This window comes from Schistocerca americana, chromosome 8, assembly GCF_021461395.2.
Source record: "Schistocerca americana isolate TAMUIC-IGC-003095 chromosome 8, iqSchAmer2.1, whole genome shotgun sequence".
NCBI lineage: Eukaryota > Metazoa > Arthropoda > Insecta > Orthoptera > Acrididae > Schistocerca > Schistocerca americana.
Window position 1 is genome coordinate 61086437 of NC_060126.1, and position 22222 is coordinate 61108658.

Sequence of the window (22222 nt, forward strand, 5' to 3'; positions counted from 1 at the left end):
TCGACATGCTGTAAGTAACGGAACTCAAAACTAAGGATTGTATCCTACATTATTAATCACAAATGGTTGTTAAATGTACCTGTGAACTTAACATCTATGGCTGTTCCAGGGCAGCTATGAGAAAAAGTGCAGATACGTCTCAGGTTTTGACAATTCATTTCTGCATTTGTGTTTCGCTTGTTCCTTTCACATATCTTTAAATAATGAAAATAAATTTTCTTTAATAAGAGTATTTGCAATGTTGATGCATTTTTTTTTCCGCAGTCCTCAAATATTGTAGAGGAAAGAGAAAAGAAAAATGGACTATGGGGAATAAAGGAGGCAAAAACAGATTGAAGACATGAAAAAAATTAATGAACAACCCAACACTGCTTTTTATAAAGAGGAGCAGAATCAGTAAGGAAAGGAACTCTAAATTCCTTTTTACAAAGACTTTATTTTACAGAATAATACAAACATCATGTAATAATCAGTCACAAACTTAACAGTATGTTCTGTGGAATTTACAATTTAAAATCCGTATAATCTTTGGTGTTGTACATAAAATTATCTCCCTTTGTAATGCTACCCACACAACTGATATATCAGTTTCACAATTCAAGAAGAGCTGGCTGCCAAATACATTATATAATAACAACTAACAAGCATCACTTTAGCAAGGCACAAGAAAAGAAACTGGGCGCTGATGACCCCACTGTTTAGTGCCTGTAAACCTCAAAAACACACACACACACACACACACACACACACACACACACACACACACACACACACAAGAAAAGAAACAAGTGTGTCATGTGGGTGTCAATGTTACAAATTAAGATTTTTATTATGTTCTGTGCAGTTCTTTCTGATAAACAGAAGTTATCACTGGGTAAAGGTTAGTGATAAAATCATACCTATTGCAGTGAGAAACATCCTGAAAAAATGTGTTCACATGGTTGCAACAGAAATGCTCTTTTGCTACAGTCAAAAATTTAAAAAAATTAAAACAAACATAATTTTTGACATATTTTTAAGAGATGATTTTTATTACATATTTTGTACTATGGAACTTCAGTGACGTGCTTTCCAACTTCATGTTTTCTGTATAGAATAGTTCTCGTCACACAGTCATTTTTCTGAAGGTATCTCCTCTGCAGTGAGTAATAGTAATCTCCTTTTTATACTGAAAATAAATATTATCTACATATTTCAAACCATCATAATCATTTTAAATGATACTTTATTTTTTGCCCCCCCCCCCCCCCCCCACTCTCCCTCATTAAGAAAATTTTTGTGGATTGGCAGATGATGACAGGTTCTAGTGAATGTCCACGCCAAGAGGATTACAAGAACAAAGGATATGTCGTAGGAAACGTTCCCACCTATGCAATTCAGAAAAGCTGCTGATGTTTGTGGGAAGAATCTAGATGGTACAGACTGTGAAGCACATCGTGTTGGGCAGTATGCTCAGCAACCAGGTCGTCCACCTGTTTTTTGGCCACAGTTCAGCAGTGACCATTCATGTGACAGACAGCCTGTTAGTGATCATACCCTCGTAGAATGCCGCAAGGTGGTTGCAGCTATGTTGGTGAATGACGACTGACATTGCAGGTAGCCCTACCTTTGATGGGATAGGAGATACCTGTGACAGGACTGGACTGGGTGTTAAAGGGAGGTCTTGCGAGTAGATCTATTGCAGGATATGAACTGTGAGGAAAAGGGCTGGGAGAAGGGGTGGAGAAGTGATGGTCAAGGATATTGCATAAGGTGATTGGTCGAGAGAATAACACTGTGGAAGGAATGGCAAGGATAGTGGAGGCAAGGATATTCCTATTTCAGGACACGATGAGAGATAGTCAAAAATCAGTTGGAGAATGTGATTCAGTTGCTACAGTGCTGGGTGGTACTGAGTCATGAGGGGGTTGCTCCTCTGCAGCTTGACAGTTGGTATGTGGGTAAGTGGTAGATGACAGGAGAGACAAGGTATGGAAGATCTGCTTCTTGACAAGATGAGAGGGTAATTTCAAGGTATTGCTGGTGTTTGGTGTGGATGGAGGACTGATGTAGAAACCCCTGAGGTGAGAAACATCGAGGAAGGTGGCTTGATGGTCGGTGGAGGACCAGGTGAAATGAATAAGAGAGAAGGTCTTTAGGGACTGTGGAATAGGTGCCCAGACCTTGAAGACATCATCAGTGAATGTAAACCAGCTGAGGGTTTTGGAGTCTAGGTGGTTAGGAAGGATTCCTCTAGATGGCTCACCAACAGGTTGGCATAGGATGATGTCATGCGGGTGCACATTCTTGTACCACTGATTTGTTTGTATGTGATGCCTTCAAAGAGGAGGTGCTGGATGATAAAGGAAGAGAACTTGTGGAGTGCTGGTAGGTGAAATGGTTAATGTCTTTTATATAGGAGGGAATTGTCCAGATATGACATTGGTCCTGTCTGTATCTTATGCATGTGTGAATGTTTTGTCCATTTTTCATGAAGGACTTGGTTCAGTAGCTAAATATAATATAGCAGTCTTTTATCAATAAGCCTATTGCCACTCACCCCCACCACTGTGGGGTAAGTAGCAATCTATCCTTTTCTTATTGTTATTCCATCGTGAGTTATCCATTGTTTAAATATTTATTTTTACAAATAGAATGATGTTCTTATTTGAAGCACATTTGCTAGTTGAATCTGCAAATCTATGTAAACTTCACTGTAACTGCTTCTCTTTTTGAAACAAAGTATATTAGAACACACAGTGTCAATGCCCATCCACTATCTTGTCAAATGACTGCCTAATTCATTTTGAGACTTGCTGGCTGGCCTCTTGGGAAGTGAGACTGAACCTCCCTTTCCAGGTAGATGCAAAGTTTTCATTCTGTTTTTTGTTCCTATGAACAACTCAATGCTTTCGCTATTTGTTGTCTCCTTTACGAGTAAGGTATATACTCCCATTAAAATAACTTTACAACTGATATTTCAGTGAGTTGAGTGGTATAGGCCAGCCACCCACCAACTGTAGTTCTTTTTGAAGTGCCACATGCTTGCTGTGGTGCCTATTATTTTGATATAGGCCGAGTGGCTGGCTGCATGCCAGCAACACTGGCACCCCACCACTGCAATATGACAATCATAAAGTTATTTTAATTAGGGTATAATACGTATGACAGATGGCCTTGGCTGCGTGTTCTGCTTACCACCACTACGGTAAATCTACTTACATTGGGATCAGTAAACTTGTCATTGCACTGTGACTTAGTGTTTCACATGCTATTCTTCCACAAGTAATTATTTAGGCTGAGTCATTATGCAAACTGTTCAGGAGAAAGGTCTTGTTTGCCGACATGGCAACTCTCCCACTTTGTGCACATCACACAATTTATGGAATAGAGGGAGGCAGGATAAATGCAGAGCATAATATATCAATAGGACAGAGTGGGCAGGCATACTGCCCACTGAAAGCAGTCTGAGAAGGCTGACCCTACGTCAATTGAATACAGTTACGGAATGCAGAAATTAAGAATTTTTAATCAGAACCTTTATCTAGGCATAGTGGTTTCGTTTCATTGGAAACATAAGTCAGTAAAGATAATTACCAGATTATAACTATCTTCTTTCTCAGATCTTACTTCACACAATGCAGCTGAATGACCTTGACTTAAGTGAATATATGACAACCTTTTAAAAAGGGATGATTGATGAACAATAAATGCCATGTATCTCTCTTGAATATTCATAATCCTTGCTCTGAATTCTAACATTACACATTCCTGATGTTACTGTATACATTAAATTTTTCTAAATGATAAACACTAGCTTTTATCAAATTAATATTCTGTGTTTTTCTAACACAAAAATGTTGATGCACTTAAAAAGTAATCAATATACCACAGTTTTCATTTGTTTAGTACATGCAAAGAAAGCACCACTCATGGTACACGCAGAAGCTTCGAACAATGCACAGGAACTGTCCAGAATCACAGTAAAATTCTCAAATGACCACATTAATGAACAATCACCGCTGACTGAACAGTGGTTCAACAGCTCTTAAAAATCCTTTGTTAAACTCTTGAACAGAAAAGCGTTCAACAGATGACCTGTGAAACAAATATTTCTTTTAGAATTTTTCAATACTTCTAAAATAAATTGGGAGCAATAAAATTTAATTCACACTTATTTAATTAATGGAAAGAAAGGCTTGATTATCAATATACTTTGTAAACATAACAACAGCTGCTCTCAGATTATACTGTAGCCAAAACATCACCATAGGTATTATTTCATGACACTTAACTTAGTCTGTTTTTACATGCAAATAAATTACCACCATTTGAACTACAGTTACAATGCTTACAATGTAATGTTTTAACAACAATAATAATAACAAAAATCCATCTTTTCTGCACTGGTCTTAATTCGTTACTCAGATAATTCATACTGAAACACTTTGTAAGTTTGCATAGAGTGTGTTATGGGGTGATATGGCACATTAAGTGACTGAAGTTGCTACCAGATGGAAGAAACTCCATTAAGTACGTACCAAACATGTATAATGAAAGTAGTTACTGTTGCTCGCCGCTTTACTAAATACAGCATAAATAGATATTGCAGCACTATACACTTCAGTCATTGGCTATCTAGACGGAACAGGCATATATCTCAAATTTCATTTGCCAGCTATTGCAGTAGGAACTCCAAAGGCATACACAAGGCAAACTGAAGAGCCATAATCACTGACAGACAGAGGTATGTTAATAATCGGCAGTTCAAACATACAGTGAATAATGGTATCCCTTAATGAAATAGCAGCAAGAGGCAGGAATCATAATCTTGTGCATTTAACATGTTGAAGAAGCTTCTCCAGCAACCACTGACAGAACAGGGTGCAACCAACTGCGGAATGTTCTGCACATTGGAACGAACAGTGAGTGTCGTCAGGGGTCAACTGTCATTCTTGGATCATTCCAGTGGGTGGCCGAGAGGGTTGAGAATATCAGCCTTGTTCACAATATTTCAATGAAACATTGTATCTGCAGCATTACCTCAGAAATGATTGTGGGCCCCCTGGTTCTGGAATGCTCAAAGTAGGGACTTTGAAGGTCTGCGACAAACTATGCAGTGAGTTCCTAGACTTGAGCCATAGGGTCGAACACAATATCGTCTCCCCAAATGGGTCAGGTTGTACTACATATCAGAAGCCTGATCCCTTTTATATGTGAATGTAAATGAAATGAATAAAGAGATAAGGTCAAACAAAAAAGGCCGGAATATCAACAACCTAACGAAAAGACAGATTGCTACTTACCGTAAAGATGACACATTAAGTTGCAGACAGGCACAATTAACAGACACTTTTACATTAGCTTTCACAGCCTTTGTCAGAAAAAGAAAGAGAGAAACACACACACACACACACACACACACACACACACACAAGGGTTGGAACTTAAATAGTGGCAACTATTTATTCACAACCTATACAAAAGAGTTACATGTTTGCACCTGTTACTGTCCTTTAAAGTAGTCACCAGTGTTGTGTAGAACCCGTTGCCAGTGACGTGGAAGGCGTAGTATACCGTTAGCAGAGCCTGTTCTGTTGATGGTGTGAATGGAACGGTCTACTGCCTGTCGAATCTCTGGAACAGTTCGAATGCCACAAAGTGCTTCCTTATTCTTCAGAATCAAATTGAAGTCACTAGGGAGTATGGTGGATAGTACAGTCATCAACCGAACTGAGCAGCCACAGCTTCCGCTGTATGCACCCGCGCGTTGTCGTGCAAAGTGGTGGGTGGGTTGCGCAGAACGTGTTGCCATTTCTTTCGCAAAGCTGGGTGCAGATGATGTTCCACAAATGAAGAGTAATACTGTGCACTGATGGTCTGCCGTGGAGGAATGTAATGCGTTATGATAACACCATTACAGTCTTACATGAGAATCATGACAACTTTCGCTACTGGGCCTCTGACGCACTTTTTGATTTTCGCAGGGACCCATAATGACGCCATTCGTTGGATTGGTGTTTCAGTTTTGGCTCGTACGATGTGGCTCATGTCTCATCCAGTGTTACAATACAGCGTAAGAAAGCCTCTCCTTCGCACTCATAGCACCTCAAGTGCGTCTGAGCAGTGTCATAATGCATCCATTTCTGCATTTCCGTCAAGTCGTGCGGAACCCATCGTGATGCAATTTTTCACTTGCCCAGGCATTCCTGCAGGATGCGAAGCACAGCCATATGCGCTAATCCAGTTTCCTGGGCGAGCCCACAAATTGTATGGCAGTGATCACTGTCCACTAACGCGGCAACAGTATGCACTTCTTCTTCAGAGATGCTAGGACAACCAGCCCGATGTTCTGTACGGCAATGCCGATTCCCGCATGCCTCTTGAAGACCTCGATGACACTGTTGTGCTGTACGACCTCTGGCACATTCAATCTTCATCCAACTCCATTGTTGCTGTTTCGAAAACAGTGACACCATTACGTTAGACTGCTCGCTCAAAAGTGATCGCTTCCCTCGATTGTGTGCACGCCGGTGACATGGGACAAGCGAGAGTCCATTTGCTTGGCGTTAAGGTAGGTACGTCAACAATGTGTGCTATCAGTGACAATAGTAGATTTCATTGCATAGTGCCTCCATAGCACTGTTGCCACTATTTAAGTTCCAATCTACATATATTTACACAAGCAAGCACACCTCACCCACACACGACCACCATCTCCAGCAGCTCGGACCCGATCTGAACTGCTGGAGATGGCGGACACATGTGCATGAGGTACGCCTACGTGTGTGAATGAATGTGTGTGCACTAATCTCTGTTTCTAACGAAAGCTGTAGCTGAAAGTTAAAGTAAGTACCTAATTGTGCCTATCTGCAACTTAATGTGTCACTTTTTATGGTAAGAAGCAAGCTATCTTTTCCTTACATTGTTGAAGAAATAAATAAATAAATAATGTCTGAAAGGTAGCAAGGTACTGCAAAATTGAAACAAGTCTTAAGCTGGCTTCCTGATACCTACCTTGCAGCTTCTCTAATAGATTTCCTAGCTTCTGGTGACATCCTGAGAATATGTGCAATGGCACTAGCATATTCTTGTTCATCTGCAGCTAAGAATCCATTGCGGCTGCCTTCTGCTTCCTCTACAATATCCATCTGTGGGCCACCCGACCGATGTGCAACCATTATCAGACCGGCTGCCATGCATTCTACAACACCTGCCACCCACAAAAAATGAACTTTACTTCCATGTTACGCAATATGCTTTCTGCAAATTTCTAGTACTGAAAATATAGCTGTAGTTTTATTTGGTAAAAATTTATTACAAGACTACTGTTCTTGATTGTGTTCTCAACAGCACTAATCCTCAGTGACTATATATATATATATATATATTATCAAGTACAGATTTATGACACTTAGTTACAATCATCATCTGTCATCCAAAAAGCAATAAATCAACTACTTTCCATGAAAACTGACCTACAGGTCTTCTGATCAACTTTTACACTTTTTGTCAATTTCAACCCGCACTGGTACACAGCTTGACTGCCAGGAGGCAGTTCTTTCATATATCACTGGCAACCGTGCATCAAGAGTGGCAAGCTTAGCTGCTGCCTTAAACCATCACAGAGAAACATCACACATCATTATATTTAACCCCAGAGCAGAGTGGCTTTGCCTCATTCTGTAAAGGTTTATGTTCTTGTTTTCTTCTCTCTCTCTCTCTCTCTCTCTCTCTCTCTCTCTCTCTCTCACACACACACACACACACACACACACACACACACACACACACACACACAGACACACACACACACACATGGGGTGGTGGGGGGAGGGGGTGGGGGGGGGGGGAAGTTGGCAAATGTACATACAATATGTTTCATTTTCACTTAAATCACATGTATTCATGCCAGCCACCCCTTCCCTTTACATTTTATAGATGTATTTTTCTTAATTTGCATTAGATTACAATTTCTTCTAAACTATTGTTTCTATTCTAGCCTATGAGTGCTATAAACATAATTTCCAGTAGCACAGGACTGACTCTTAAGCCTAAGTTCTTTTCACATGATCTGCACTACTTCTACCGGAGAAAAATGGAAACCTCACTGATGTGCAGTCTGTGACCAATATGTTGTTGTTGTTGTTGTGGTCTTCAGTCCTGAGACTGCTTTGATGCAGCTCTCCATGCTACTCTATCCTGTGCAAGCTTCTTCATCTCCCAGTACCTACTGCAACCTACATCCTTCTGAATCTGCTTAGTGTATTCATCTCTTGGACTCCCTCTACGATTTTTACCCTCCACACTGCCCTCCAATACTAAATTGGTGATCCCTTGATGCCTCAGAACATGTCCTACTAACCGATCCCTTCTTATGGTCAAGTTGTGCCACAAACTCCTCTTCTCCCCAATCCTATTCAATACTTCCTCATTAGTTATGTGATCTACCCATCTAATCTTCAGCATTCTTCTGTAGCACCGCATTTCGAAAGCTTCTATTCTCTTCTTGTCCAAACTATTTATCGTCCATGTTTCACTTCCATACATGGCTACACTCCATACAAATACTTTCAGAAATGACTTCCTGACACTTAAATCTATACTCGATGTTAACAAATTTATCTTCTTCAGAAACGCTTTCCTTCCCATTGCCAGTCTACATTTTATATCTACTCTACTTCGACCATCATGAGTTATTTTGCTCCCCAAATAGCAAAACTCCTTTACTACTTTAAGTGTCTCATTTCCTAATCTAATTCCCTCAGCATCACCCGACTTAATTCGACTACATTCCATTATCCTCATTTTGTTTTTGTTGATGTTCATCTTATACCCTCCTTTCAAGACACTGTCCATTCCATTCAACTGCTCTTCCAAGTCCTTTGTTGTCTCTGACAGAATTACAATGTCATCGGCGAACCACAAAGTTCTTATTTCTTCTCCATGGATTTTAATACCTACTCCGAATTTTTCTTTTGTTTCCTTTACAGCTTGCTCAATATAAGAATCATAAATACAACCACTGCAAATGTCTTTGCAAATAACTATTTAAATAAAATGCTTTTATGCACAATATACTTGTGCACATTTCATAATGTGAGACATACATGTGTCAAAAAAATACTTAGAATTGGTATAAGCGAACAATAAACTATCAGGAATAAATGGCAGGACGCTACAATAGATGTGTGACGTACCAGGTGATCCAGCAGAAACCAGCACAATGAATGTTTCCAAAATTACATGTGTCTTTTGGCTCGAAGTGAACGTATATAAAGAGTTTAACAATTGTGTAAACTGTGTGTGGTGGAATCACGTGTACGCTTCTTAGATAGAAGTGATCTGAATCATAGTTTGCCTCGTTGTAGGGTTCTAACACAAACAGTTCCTAAGCTATTGAAGAAGCAGCAGCTCTTTTAAAAGTATCAGCTTTACTGTCAATTTTACTATATTAAATGCAGGTTCAATAAACACAAGCAGTTCAAAGCAGTTTAATGATAGTCCATTGTTACTGCAGCTCCCAACAGCTGCTTCAATTTTTTAATGTACACCTTCACTCATTCCAGATCTGTGAAGGTGGTTGTTCATGAAGGAATCCACAGAAAATAACGAATGAGTGAGTGAGTGAGTGAGTGAGTGATGTACAGAGCGATTATAATTAAAGTTAAACTTTTAAACCACTGTAGAAATAATACTACTGGTCAGAATGATGTTAAACTGCAACAGAATATTATCGGAGAAGGGGGAAAATGTATGGCAGAAGAAAAATAAATAGGTGCAAAATGTAGCAATAGATGGCACTGTAAGCTTGACAATTTAATAGTGGTCAACTACAAATGACAAATGAATCATACAACAATGCCTAAGGTGTACATTTGACGTTAAACAAACTGTACTACTCAGTGTGCATGGATGTACAGGTGTGATACTGTTAGATATGTAAGCCCATCCACCATGGCAAGGTCATATCACGAATGGGAAAAATTGGTATTTAATTGTTCTGAGGCGAAAAACTGCATAAAAAGCATCAATCAAAATCAAATCAGATTATTAATATCTGTGTGACTGGTGTAAAATATGTTCAATTTGCTGCCACTGTTTTCTGTAACAAGTTGAAATCGAGAAACAGCATGTTCCACAACTGATCGAAGTGTTTCCGGGGTCGCATTCGGATTGTGTTGTGCAATGTGTGCCTTCAATGCAGCTAAGTGTGCAATCAGAACACTGGACACAACATCTTTCAAATAGCCCAAAGCCACATGTCACACAGATTAAGATCAGGTGATCTGGATGGTCAGGCTGTAGGGAAATGTCAGCCAATAATTCCAGCATTTCCGAAATGGCACTTCAGCAGCTGCTTAACTGGATTTGCAATGTGTGGAGATGTGTCATCTTGCATACAAATGATCCCATCCACACATCCACCCTGTTGGAAAGCTGGAATGATGTGGTTGCACAAAAGACACTCACAGCGCTTACCAGTGATGGTACAGATAACAGGACTGGAAGCACCTGCCTCTTCGAAAAAATAGGGCCCTATAATAAATGATGCCATAAACCTGCACCACTCAGTCACCTTTTCAGGAGGAAGTGGTGCTGGTTGATTTGCAAGTGGATTTTCTGTTGCTCATATTCAACAATTCTGTGTATTGATATATCCTGTCAGATGGAAGTGGGCTTCATCTGTCCACAAAATCTTCCACGTCCAACCACTGTCCACTTCCATGCAAGCAAGAAATTCTGAAGCAAAGTTCTCTCTTGCTAGCAAGTCAACAGGAAGCAACTCTTAATCATGGGTAATTTTGAATGGATAGCAAAGAAGAATGTTTCATAGGATTTTACGCACCGTGCTCACAGGTATGTCCAATGTTCGGGCAATCCTCCGTGCACTACACGTTTGCACACCGCCACTCATCTACTCCTGCATTGCTGAGGCCACTGCCTCCACTGACGTCAAATCAATTTGTTTCCTCCCTCTACCCGGTTGCACACCAAACGAACCCGTCTTTTAGAATTTCTGAATCATTTTCTCCAGACCCATGACAGTCATTGGACCAATGCCTTTTCTCAAACCCTTCAATGTGCGGAACTTCAGAGCAATGCGTGCACAGTCATCACTCTTGTAATACAGCTTTGTAAGCAGAGCACAATCCTGTATTGAGACAGTCATGGTGAACATCGCAGATGCGAAAGGATGAAAAGCTGTGTACCCGGAGTGTTTATACCAACTTCAATGGGTCATGCACAAGACAGGTGTTTTTATTTACGTATTGTGACACATACAGTGCCATCTATTGATCAAATTTCACACTAGTTTTCCTTCTTCTGTCATACGTTTTCCCCCTGCTCCGATAATATTCCATTGCAATTTGACGACATTCTGACCAGTGGTGTTATTTCTACAGTGTTATGAAAGTTTAACTTTCATTATAATCACCCTGTACATTACATTAGCATTCTCTCAGTTATTAGAAGTAATGTATAGTACTATGTGTCAGCAAGAGCTGTGTGGAAACAATTAGGAGAATTCGTCAATTTTTGTAGATGGACATTGATCATTAATCATTTCACATCAGCTAACATGCCTAGCTCATTATACTGCCATCAGTTCCTTGCTCTGTTTGATGACAACAGCTCATATAGTTCCGGCACTGTATATGTAAGTCAATATAAAGCAACTGCATGGCCACACATGGCTATTGCAAGCACCTCAGGCTGTATTGTAAGCACATCACTTTCTGTTAAATTTGTTTTCTTTGTGTGTTCTCCATTTCATAATATAATTGTTTGAAACTCACATTCTCTAGTTGCAAAATGAGTTCTAGGCAGTTTTTCTTTCGTGAAGAAGAGGCAATCACAAATCTTGTAAACTGTGTTTTAGACAGTCTTCCAAACACAGCAATATTTCAAATGATAGGCGATTTTTTTTCTCCAGTTTAGAATTGTAAATATATTCTACATATATGCTTATTCAAAGCCTCTGCTGTGCACCCTAAACTCACAGGTCACAAAGAAAAAGCACTGCCAGACTACTGTGTGAGCTTTGAGAACAGTTACTGCAGTTCCCAAAATATTTAACAAGACAATGATATGTAGTAGCCTTTATCCCTCTGAAGTTAAAGAAAAAAAATGAGCTCACTTTCTGACGGACATCCTGGCAACTGACAAGAAGCAGCTCTGACAAAATATTGTACAGTGCGCTATAGCAGAAGGAATGAAGTGAAACTTGTTAGCAGAGCAGAAAATGCTGTGTATCTCTACATTTACCACAATGTTTTGATACCTGCCATACAAAATCATTAGTGTGGACCTACATTGCACTAGGTGTAACATTTATAAAATAGGCACACAAAATATCACTGCAGAATACTTTTTAAAAATGTGTGTCAGCACTTTTGCCAGCAGAGTGTCAATTTAAGTCTTCTAGAGTGCCTACATGCATTTAAACCAGACACGAATGGATTAAGCATGTAATCTTCAATTTAACCTTAAGAATATGCACTAGGGGAATATGCTCTATTGGTCGCTAAGTAATGCCCAATATTTATTAACATGTAATATCGGCGTCAAGTGAATGAAAAAATGTGCAATGTGCAATGCTGAAAATAAACTCACAGGACCACTTTTGTAGGTAGTCATCAAATACTATGAAGATAAACTTTCTAAAGCATCTTCTGTCGATGTCAGAGTACATGTCATCGCAGACACAATAGATATTGAGTTTGTACTGCACTCAAATTCTACAAAGTGCTTTGAATAAATGCCTCATCGGCCTCTTCTGCCAGTCTCCCAGAATAGACAATAAGATGGTCAGCCAGTTTTCTTCACCTTTTTCCATTAAATGTTGCCTGCGAAGAAGTTACAAAATATTATCTACAATGAGGCCCTGATTGCAGTCAAATGTAACAAAAGTGTAGTCATTGCAAATATCTGTCACCACATCAACAATTTTGAATGAAAGTACAATATATGGTGTGTCAAACAAAATTTCTGAATAGATTGAAGATTTCTTGGTAGAGATTATGCAGCACATTATCCTCAACAGAGAGTGGTTGAAAGAAGAAAAAGTAACTTCAGGTGTGACCCACGGAAATGTGTTGGGACCCTTGCTGTGCACTTTTGTATATGAACGACCTGGCAGACAATATGAATGGTAAGATCATACTTTTTGTACATTATTAGTAATTAGGTACAGTCTAAAGAAAGTTACACAAACATCCAACCAAATCTTAATAAGCTTTCAAAGCAGTCCAAAGATTGGCAACTTGTTTTAAATACAACATTGCACAGTTCGCAAAATGTAGAAAATAAATACTGTAAATAAAATATCAGTGATTCACAATTAGAACCAGTTGAGTCTTACAAACACCTGGGTATAACAGTTTGTAGGGACCCATCATCTAGCAGTAGCATCTTTGATTAGCAATCAAAACGTCCTACGTCCCATGTTCGAAACCCGTCACTGTTTGAATTTTGATTACTAATCAGCATTTGGCAGCCAAAGACTTGCAGCATAAGGAACCACCCTCATTCTGCCGACGGCCTTATCAGAGAGGGTGGAGGAGCGGACAGAGGTTCAGGGTACTCTTGTCCCTGGTGTTGGAAACTGCCCCTGAAGGCAGAAGAATCAGCAATGATCAATGGCATTTGGATGCGAAAGGCAGTCGTTTCACTGCATTAAAGACACTTAATGTCTATCCATGGGAGATGTGGCCCATAACTGAAAAAGTATCATAATGATCTCTAAACTGGCAAAATATTCCGGAATAGTCCCCCATTCAGATCTCCAGGAGGGGACTGCCAAGGGGGAAGTAACCATGAGAAAAAGACTGAATAATCAATGAAAGGGTAACGTTCTGTGAGTCAGACCATGGAATGTCAGAAACTTGAATGTGATACTGAAGCTAGAAAATCTGACAGAGAAACGCAAAGGCTCAATCTAAATATAGCAGGAGCTCGTGAAGTTAAATGGAAAGAAGACAAGGATTTCTGGTCAAATGAGTATTGGGTAATATCAACAGCATCAGAAAATGGTATAATGGGTATAAGATTCATTATGAATAGGAATGCAGCGCAGAGAGAGTGCAAGATGTATATGTGGACAAGGAAAAAACAAAAAATTCCCGGACAAAAATACATTTTCACCCGGGTGAAAATACACTTTTTCCGTATTAAGTGACAGTATACTTTCCATCGGAACTGTAAAACTTATCAATGGTTTTATACAGCAGCATAGAATTTCCCAACACTTTAGAAAATGAAACTCAGGGGGGAAAAACAAGTTTTGTAAAGCTCTTTGATGTGCAGCAATATGTACGCTGCGTATTTTCATATTATGAAAGTACAAATTCGAATTCCACTAACAGGAAAAGTTAATGGTTTAACTTAATATACAAGAACAGCAAAGCTTTTGCATATAATAATTGTCCCTACGGTTAATAAGATACAAGAGAAGCTAAGCTTTCACATATAACGTTGATCTGTTTAGCGCATGTTACATTTTAAGATGCATCACACAAATATGCCAGTAATCTTTTTAATACTGACATAAATCTCTGATCTTCTGGGCTCGAAATTCTTCTAAATGGCTGCTCATCAAAGAGTTTATTTTTAAATGAGAGCAAACACACTGTCATTTAAGAAATTCATCATACAATCTCGTGTGTTGTTCATCTTGCGCAAAAGGAAATTTATTTTGAAAATGACGCTTTTCGAACCACAATTCACAATATTTTCCCATGACCTATTAGAAATAGATTCATTTCAGCAGTTGCCAGAGAGTGCCAGATAAGAGGTGTCACCGCACTTGCGCAGCTTCAGTGACATAGGGACCCTGCATGTTCATACGTGTGAAATATTAAAAGATCTTTCTTACATTATGTCATAAAAGAAACAAGACACCAGAGGATACTCCAAGAGCTTCGGAATTTCGTGAACCATACTAAAATGCATAGTTCACCTTAAAGTGCACATTCGTGTGTCCAGATTCCCAATGATGTGGGCCTCCACCTGATATTAAGCTTTTCAGTGTGGTTTCACACGTAAATTTTCTTGGAGTAACAGTACTGTATTATCTTGTGCTTGGTTCTTTATTATGGCGTAATGCCATACATGCTAGAAGAAGAAAATGTACACACGAAATGCAGCGAACAGTTAAAACTAGCCAATAGTGTGGAATTAAACACTTCGTTTCAAATAAATTTACTGCCTCAGCAGGAAAGCTTAATAAAAGCCAAGTTTCTTTAGCAAATCGAAGAAAAATAACTTTATTGTTCTGCAAGGCAATTAATGTTTGACTGTCAGAAAGGTGGAAAAAAAATAAAATCTGAAAGTAGTAACATATTTTAGCCTTCCGCAATTATGTGAATGTATTTTAAATCACTTGATAGCTCCCAGCCACAGAAATACGTCTTGTTTTCTTTTGACGTGAGAGCAGTAAACGAAGAGGAAACAGAAAAGTCACTAAATGTAAACACGGGTCACTTGAAGGCTACCCCCCCCCCCCCCCCCCACTATAACTTGGACTGCTCTGCTCATCAGAACGTAAAAAAATACAGCCTTTTCAAAAATAAGTTCATTTTGTAGCGTAGATCTTTCTGAAGAGTCTGATACATAAAACATACATCTTCACGGAAATGTAAGACACGTTATTTGATTTTAAGTGAGCTGAAGTGCGGTGCCACGCATCTTTAAACGACATTCTTATACCACACGTCACTGTATTTCTCTCTGTGGAGGGATTATCTGTAACCAGACGAACAAGAACTCTTCAGAAAATCTGGACTCTTTATTGCCTATTAGCTAATAACTTGCTCTTCTGTGTGAAATAACATTAAATATAGGATATCTAAAACCAGTAAAGACGAGACAGGCAAGACAGTACATATTTCTTCAATCCTTAGGTCTTAGCGATTTTTCTCTCTAATCTTGCTACAGCTTTAAATTGGCATGCTTTCCTTTCTGTAAAAGAACTATTACCTCATCAAAGTTCGTCAAACATTTTGCTACATGAAAAAATCGAAATGTTGTTGTCTAATACTGAAAAAGCTGTTAATACAAATAGTAGCCAAGACTGGTGTGGTTTCTCGATCTGATTAGATCTATTTTGTCACTGTGTGATGGATAAAAAAAAAATAGGCCTTTCCAACATTGCAGCAATTGTAACACACACCAAATAAGCCAGACTGTTTTGGCAATAATGATCATTTTTATAGTACGACCCAACAATGGGCTGTTATGTACAAATGAATGTTCTCACCACATGTAAATCAAATAAAATCCTCTCAAGTTTCTTGCCACTTCAATCTCCAGTATGTGCATGACAATTCAGAAGGTGCAATGTTTCCTTCCTTCCTTCTGGTGAAGAACATGCATTCCGAAATGTTGCAGACACACTGGCCTAATGCACTTTTGTCAAATTCAGACTTGTTGGAGACTGCAGCTGCTGCACAGTACAGCTCATTGATGACATACAGCTGCAACCAGCCACTAACAGATTTTAGGTTGTTTTATTCAAAAAGTACCATTACCAATTTTGAATCATTCAAATCGATTTGAATTAATCATCAGGCAGCTTTCAGCCTTTTGTCACACTACATGTTACGTTTGTTTACAGGTGAGATGCCTTATGATTTGAATTAATCATCAGGCAGCTTTCACACTTTCGTCACACTACATGTTACATTTGTTTACAGGTGAGATGCCTTACCATAAACAATAATTCACAGTCACAAACGTAGAATAAAAATGGTTGTGCTACAAGGACAAGTTGGGATGTAACTTGCATGAAATGTCCGCCTGGAACATCTGTTTTTATGATCTTTTTTTTTTCCTCACAGCAACCAAGTCTAAATATCTTGTTATACCATACATACGCCCACTACCAGACCAAAGCAAACTTATTTAAAAAGAAGAATATTAAAATAAACTTCCCTACTAACATAAATTACAGCAAAAAGCAATCCATGATTTAAATCCTTCCATGGCCCCCTACAGTAAACAGAAATATAAAAGCTGACATGTGATTCGTGGCCAAAATAATTCTTTGGTAAGGCAGGTAGATGTTTTGAGATTAGATACAAAGAACAGCTTGATGCTTAAGGACTTGGAAACTTACACAAATCTACATTAGCAGCCCACATTTTCACAAAAAATCATTCAGCGAGAAACACTGGGAAAAGTATGAAGATATTACACTTATCAGAAAGATGAGCAAATGTGAGTCTGCTAGAAGAAAGAGGAACACATACAAACAAAAACAGCTCCCTTGCATACAGTATCCTTAATGAGCAGACTGAATTGGCTAACAATCCATTCATGAACAACTTTCAGAAGGGACTCCAATATAAATAAAACTACTCCATCTAGCTACAGAAAAAGTAAGGAATCTTATTGTATGTACACTCAAGTTCAGAAAAAAAACAGACACCTTGAACGACTAGAGGTAGTGACATTTATATTCCCAGGAGATGAATATTAGTATGCTCTGCAGAAATGACAAGCATTCGAACAATGTCGGCATGTGGGTTCAAAGTCAACATTGATATCGTGGCACACCACCACCTCCAGGTAAAATGTGGCTGTTGCTATCATTGTCACTATACTCTGAAGGTAATGGACTAGTGAGACTTGAGCAGACGTGCAGCATGCCTCGCAGATGTATGCGTGAACTATCAGTTTGAAAGAGAAGGTGTTATTGAGATGAGAGAATGTGATGCATCCATCAGGGAAATTGCTGCTTGTGTCGGACGAAGTGTCTCTACAGTGCAACGGGTGTGTACAGAATGGTTCATAGAAGGCCGTAGAATATGATGAAATGGGCCAGGCCGTACCACCCAGACCACCCACCAAAGAGATAGACACCTCATCTGAATGGCATTGCAGGACAGATCTGCTTCCTCCTTGGTTCTTGTGCAACAATGGAATACTGTAACACAGTGTATGCTATGTGGGTTGAAAGTCCATCACCATTTTGTTACAGCATGGGTTACATGTGCATCGTCCATTTCTCCACTACCTTTGATTAATGTGCAGAAACATGCTAGACAGCAATGGTGTACAGAATGTCACTGGACAACAGGAATGACATCAGGTAGTGTTTTCAGACGAATCCAGGTTTGCTGCAGACGGGGAACACCATCACAGTGATTGCATTCGCACATGACATAGAGCGCCTACTCGAGGCCTTACAGTGTGGTGTGCTATTGCATACAACCACAAATCACAGTTGGTGCAGGGCCCTGCGACCAGTGTGACCTACATGAACGACAATCCACAACCCACAACACACCACCCTGGTAACCATTTTTCAGCAAGACAATGCATGAACATGTGCCTTCTTAGTGTCACAGGATGTCAGCCTTTTGCCCTGGCCCGCCTGATCACCAGACTTGTCGCCAATCGAAAATGTGTGGGGTATGGTGAAAACAGAGGGTGCTGTGCTGTGATCCAATGCCAACCACCAAAGATGAACTTTGGGACCAGGTGAGTGCAACATGGATGGCTATACCACATAACGCCATTCATACCTTATTCGCTTCAATGCCATCTATTGCTCTGCTTAAAATACACAGGAAGAAATAGCACAACAGTCTGTCATCTTATGAACTCTGTACCTGAACAGGTTTGCAAGAAATGTCCTCATAGATGTACGTACAAACATTAATGCTGATTTTTAAGTAAAGGTAACATTCAAAAGCGGAAATGTTGTCCTTCAAAAAACATTACTTGATTCTGAACCAAGATGAATATTTTATTTCATTATGAGAAACTGTAATAATTTACTAAGTGGGTTGCAAACAAGGAATTCTGTCACTCTTCAAGTACTAGAATACGGAATAGAAACGTTGCCAGCTTCCCATCAGCTTTACAACATGATGGTGAAGTTCAGATAAAAAAAGAAGGAAAATTAATCCAGAATGAAATGTCCAAACAAAAAAAAAAAAAAAAAAAAAAAAAAAAAAAAAAAAAAAAAAAAAAAAAAAAATCATATTAAACTCACTGTAATTGCCACGAGAATAAATTACAGCAGTAAGACCCGTCGTGGAAATACCATAGTACCAGCAGATGTCAGTAGATAACTGGAAGAGCAAAAGTTTGAGATTTGGACTGAACCATAAATTTTGATAATTTTTTATGCATTTTGTGCTGTTGTTACATATAACTTGTAGCCTAGATGATTTTGCAGTCTCTGTTTCACAGCTGCTCAAGCACAGCATGACGGAAGTGCTGGAGGAGAAACAGTGGTGCGTTACCATTTTGGCTGAGAACTACATAAGTGCAGTGAAGTAAACAACCAGCAAATTCTGTCATATTGTCAACCATAGGAATCTATATCGTGTACTTTGGATCTTTAGGAACATCTACCATGTTTAAACTGCAGTTCGCCTAAATCCATTTATGTTCAGAATTTAATGGACTTTAAAATTGGACGAATACTCAACCATAGTATGGTAAAAGTAGAGACAGAGACCAGCAGCGTACTTGTGTGTTTTGGGCTGCAAAATTGTCAATGCTTGCTGTGATGTACAATAGGAACAAAAGGGAGTGTATCAGATGCTGGTTCTAGACAGCCAATGAGATGGTGGCAGGCAGACAATACGCAAGAGACATTCTAACAAACTAATGTCCGCATAAAAGTGAAATACATTATGTATTCGAATAAAAACAGTTGTGTTCCCAGGGCCCAAACTTAACCACAACCCCAGAAATTACAACTTATTCAGAAGAAACAGCCAAATATTTGAGACAATGAAGACATAAATTTTGTAGCTGTGCTATTACGAAGATGATTAAAAATACTTATACCACAGAAGACAAGGTTGGTAAATGAAAAATACGGGGAAAAAATAAATGGACTGAAAATTAATATAAACCACATCTTTGTCTTTATTCTAGTCTTCCTTGTATTATTAAAACACAGACAATCAATAAATGGCATAAATTTAGAATAGGTGTAGTGTTAACTTCTTAGGCAGATAGTTTATGTCAAAAAAAACAGTTTTAATTTTGATTAGTCAGAATATGTTAAAAATGAACTTTTCTCAAGAAGATCCTTGGAGTCGTCTTATAATTAGAATTGTCTTATACTCGAGTAAATATGGTATTTTGTCACTTTCATAGAATTACATATTACGAAATTTTTATGTACTGCTGTCAGCACTGTTCATCAAATAGCACATAACGTTTTCACATACCTCCTTATCCACATTTACTTCTCAGCCAATCTGTGAAATAAGTTTTACAACACTGTAGTTCACTAAATTCCATTTATTTCTCTATATTTCACATCATAAATTTAATGTAAAATAAGTTTTCAATTTAATATAACACTAACCTGCATTTCCTTTCCCAAAATGCCACATCTCTGTAATATATCACTGTACTGAAGCATCTCTGATACTCACATACCTTGTAGCCACTCCACATTATTTCCATACATTGTAAGTTAGTCATACATATGATGTGGATTTCTAAAAAGTTTTGTAGCTCAACGAAAGTGCTTAATAATGAAAACCAATGAGTAAGTGTGAAAATATCAAAAACTATACTGGTGTGTCTAGTTGGAGAGAAACTGTAAAAGTAAATGTTCCAAGCAGACATTTCATTCGAGTTACATTTCAACACAACTCTATAGCCCAATCATCTTTATAACATGTTTGTAACTGAATTTTTGTTCGTCCTTGGGCAACTCACCTGTAAAAAACTCACCTGACAAAAGCATCAAAACCGTCTGATGATGAATTATATTAATTTGAAACTCATAAACGTACTTTTTGAATAAAATACCCTAAAACCAATTTCTGGCCAATTCCTGCTGAACACCAACAACACTGGATTGATGCAGCAAGAAATCTGAAGAAGACACTATTGCAGTAAGGCATTCTGACTAATGTACTTTTCACCTACAGGAGTACACACCACATGTTACGGCATGGAATTAGCCAAATACTATGGAGTTAATGCTCCTTTGTAGCTCATATTTACAAGGATCATCAAGGATTACTCACCTATTCCAAAGTGCTCATTCCACATCGCATGTAAGCCAACAGAGCCTTCCTCCAGTTCCCGTCTCAGTTCTTCATAAGGAACATTCACTTTGAATTCAACGTTGTTTTCTAGAGATAAGTGTTTGCACAGATCCTTCATGTCCTGAACACGCACATCGTCTTCAGCATTCCGACATGAGCCAACAAAGATGAGACGCAACTGAAACACAATTACTAATCAAGAAGGGGAAGTAAAACTTTTCATCAATACAACCTACATACACTAGAGTAAGTCTCTTACAATTTAGAGATTTCTTCTTTGAGAATTTTCAAAGCTAGATCTTTTTTTCTCTCCCAAAGGACTACATTACAATTTATGCCAAAATATGATTCACAAAAGTGGCACATGACCTTCGAACTATTCAAAAACAAGTTGGTTTTGTTTTTATGGAAAATATTTGAAGGACTGACTCAGTTGCCTTATTTAGGTGCTGTGCTGTTATGCATAGTTTCTGTCTTGGCTCCTGTCTAGTCGTGTAAATACTATGCATAAAAATAAATAAAAAACTTGGCTGAAGACACACAACCCCACATTCAAGTAAGAGAGAAGAGCAAAATAAATGTATCATACACTGAGGTTACTTCATGTCAGTTTTTTTTAAAAAAAAGAAGAAGAAGAAGAAGAAGAAGAAGAAGAAGAAAACTAAAACTACTTCTAAGAAATGTTTGTAACAGATTCTTAAGTGTTACAGAAGTTGAACAAAAAACTGACACTCCAATATAATTGCTTTATCGAGTTTTTATAAGTATTACAAACTTCAAGTTACTTATTAAATGTGGAATATTTTCACATCCAAGAAAAGGATTGTGGATTTCTACCTCAGCTTCACTGAGGCCTGAAAGGTTCCTCATAGTGTTTTGAACTAGAGATGACATATGAGAGATTTTCCCCTTCCTGTAGTGTCTTACTTTTATGTCACGTCTTTTACTCTGATGATGCTCCTTTTAATTCTCTTATTCTCTTACACTGTTCTCTCTCCACAGCCTTCACGTCCAATCGTAAGCTCCGGTTTTCACAAACTATAACCTTCATTCTTTCATGTTTCTTATAGCAGTGTCAACAGTAGTCATGTTAATAAATTCTTAAAAATCCAGATTTTGTTCAATTATATCTGACATGAGCAACCTCACATTCTGTCAACGTGTTCCATAGGTTCTAATATTTCTACATGATGTGTTTTGGAGGTGCTGTC

At 38.5% G+C, this 22222-nt stretch overlaps 1 protein-coding gene across 2 annotated transcripts in view; it reads right to left on the bottom strand.

Annotated features, from left to right (window-relative positions):
- Positions 1 to 416: 416 nt before the first annotated feature.
- The window catches only part of LOC124544682 (GDP-Man:Man(3)GlcNAc(2)-PP-Dol alpha-1,2-mannosyltransferase), a 72707-nt gene continuing 50901 nt past the window's right edge, over positions 417 to 22222 (bottom strand). For both annotated transcript variants that reach the window (XM_047123311.1, XM_047123312.1), the window contains exons 8-10: positions 20991 to 21189; positions 6997 to 7192; positions 417 to 4077 (exon numbers count right to left, since the gene is read on the bottom strand). In XM_047123311.1, coding sequence (XP_046979267.1) covers positions 3996 to 4077; positions 6997 to 7192; positions 20991 to 21189 — 477 coding nt within the window. In that variant the 3' untranslated portion in view covers positions 417 to 3995. The remainder of the gene's footprint in view (positions 4078 to 6996; positions 7193 to 20990; positions 21190 to 22222) is intronic.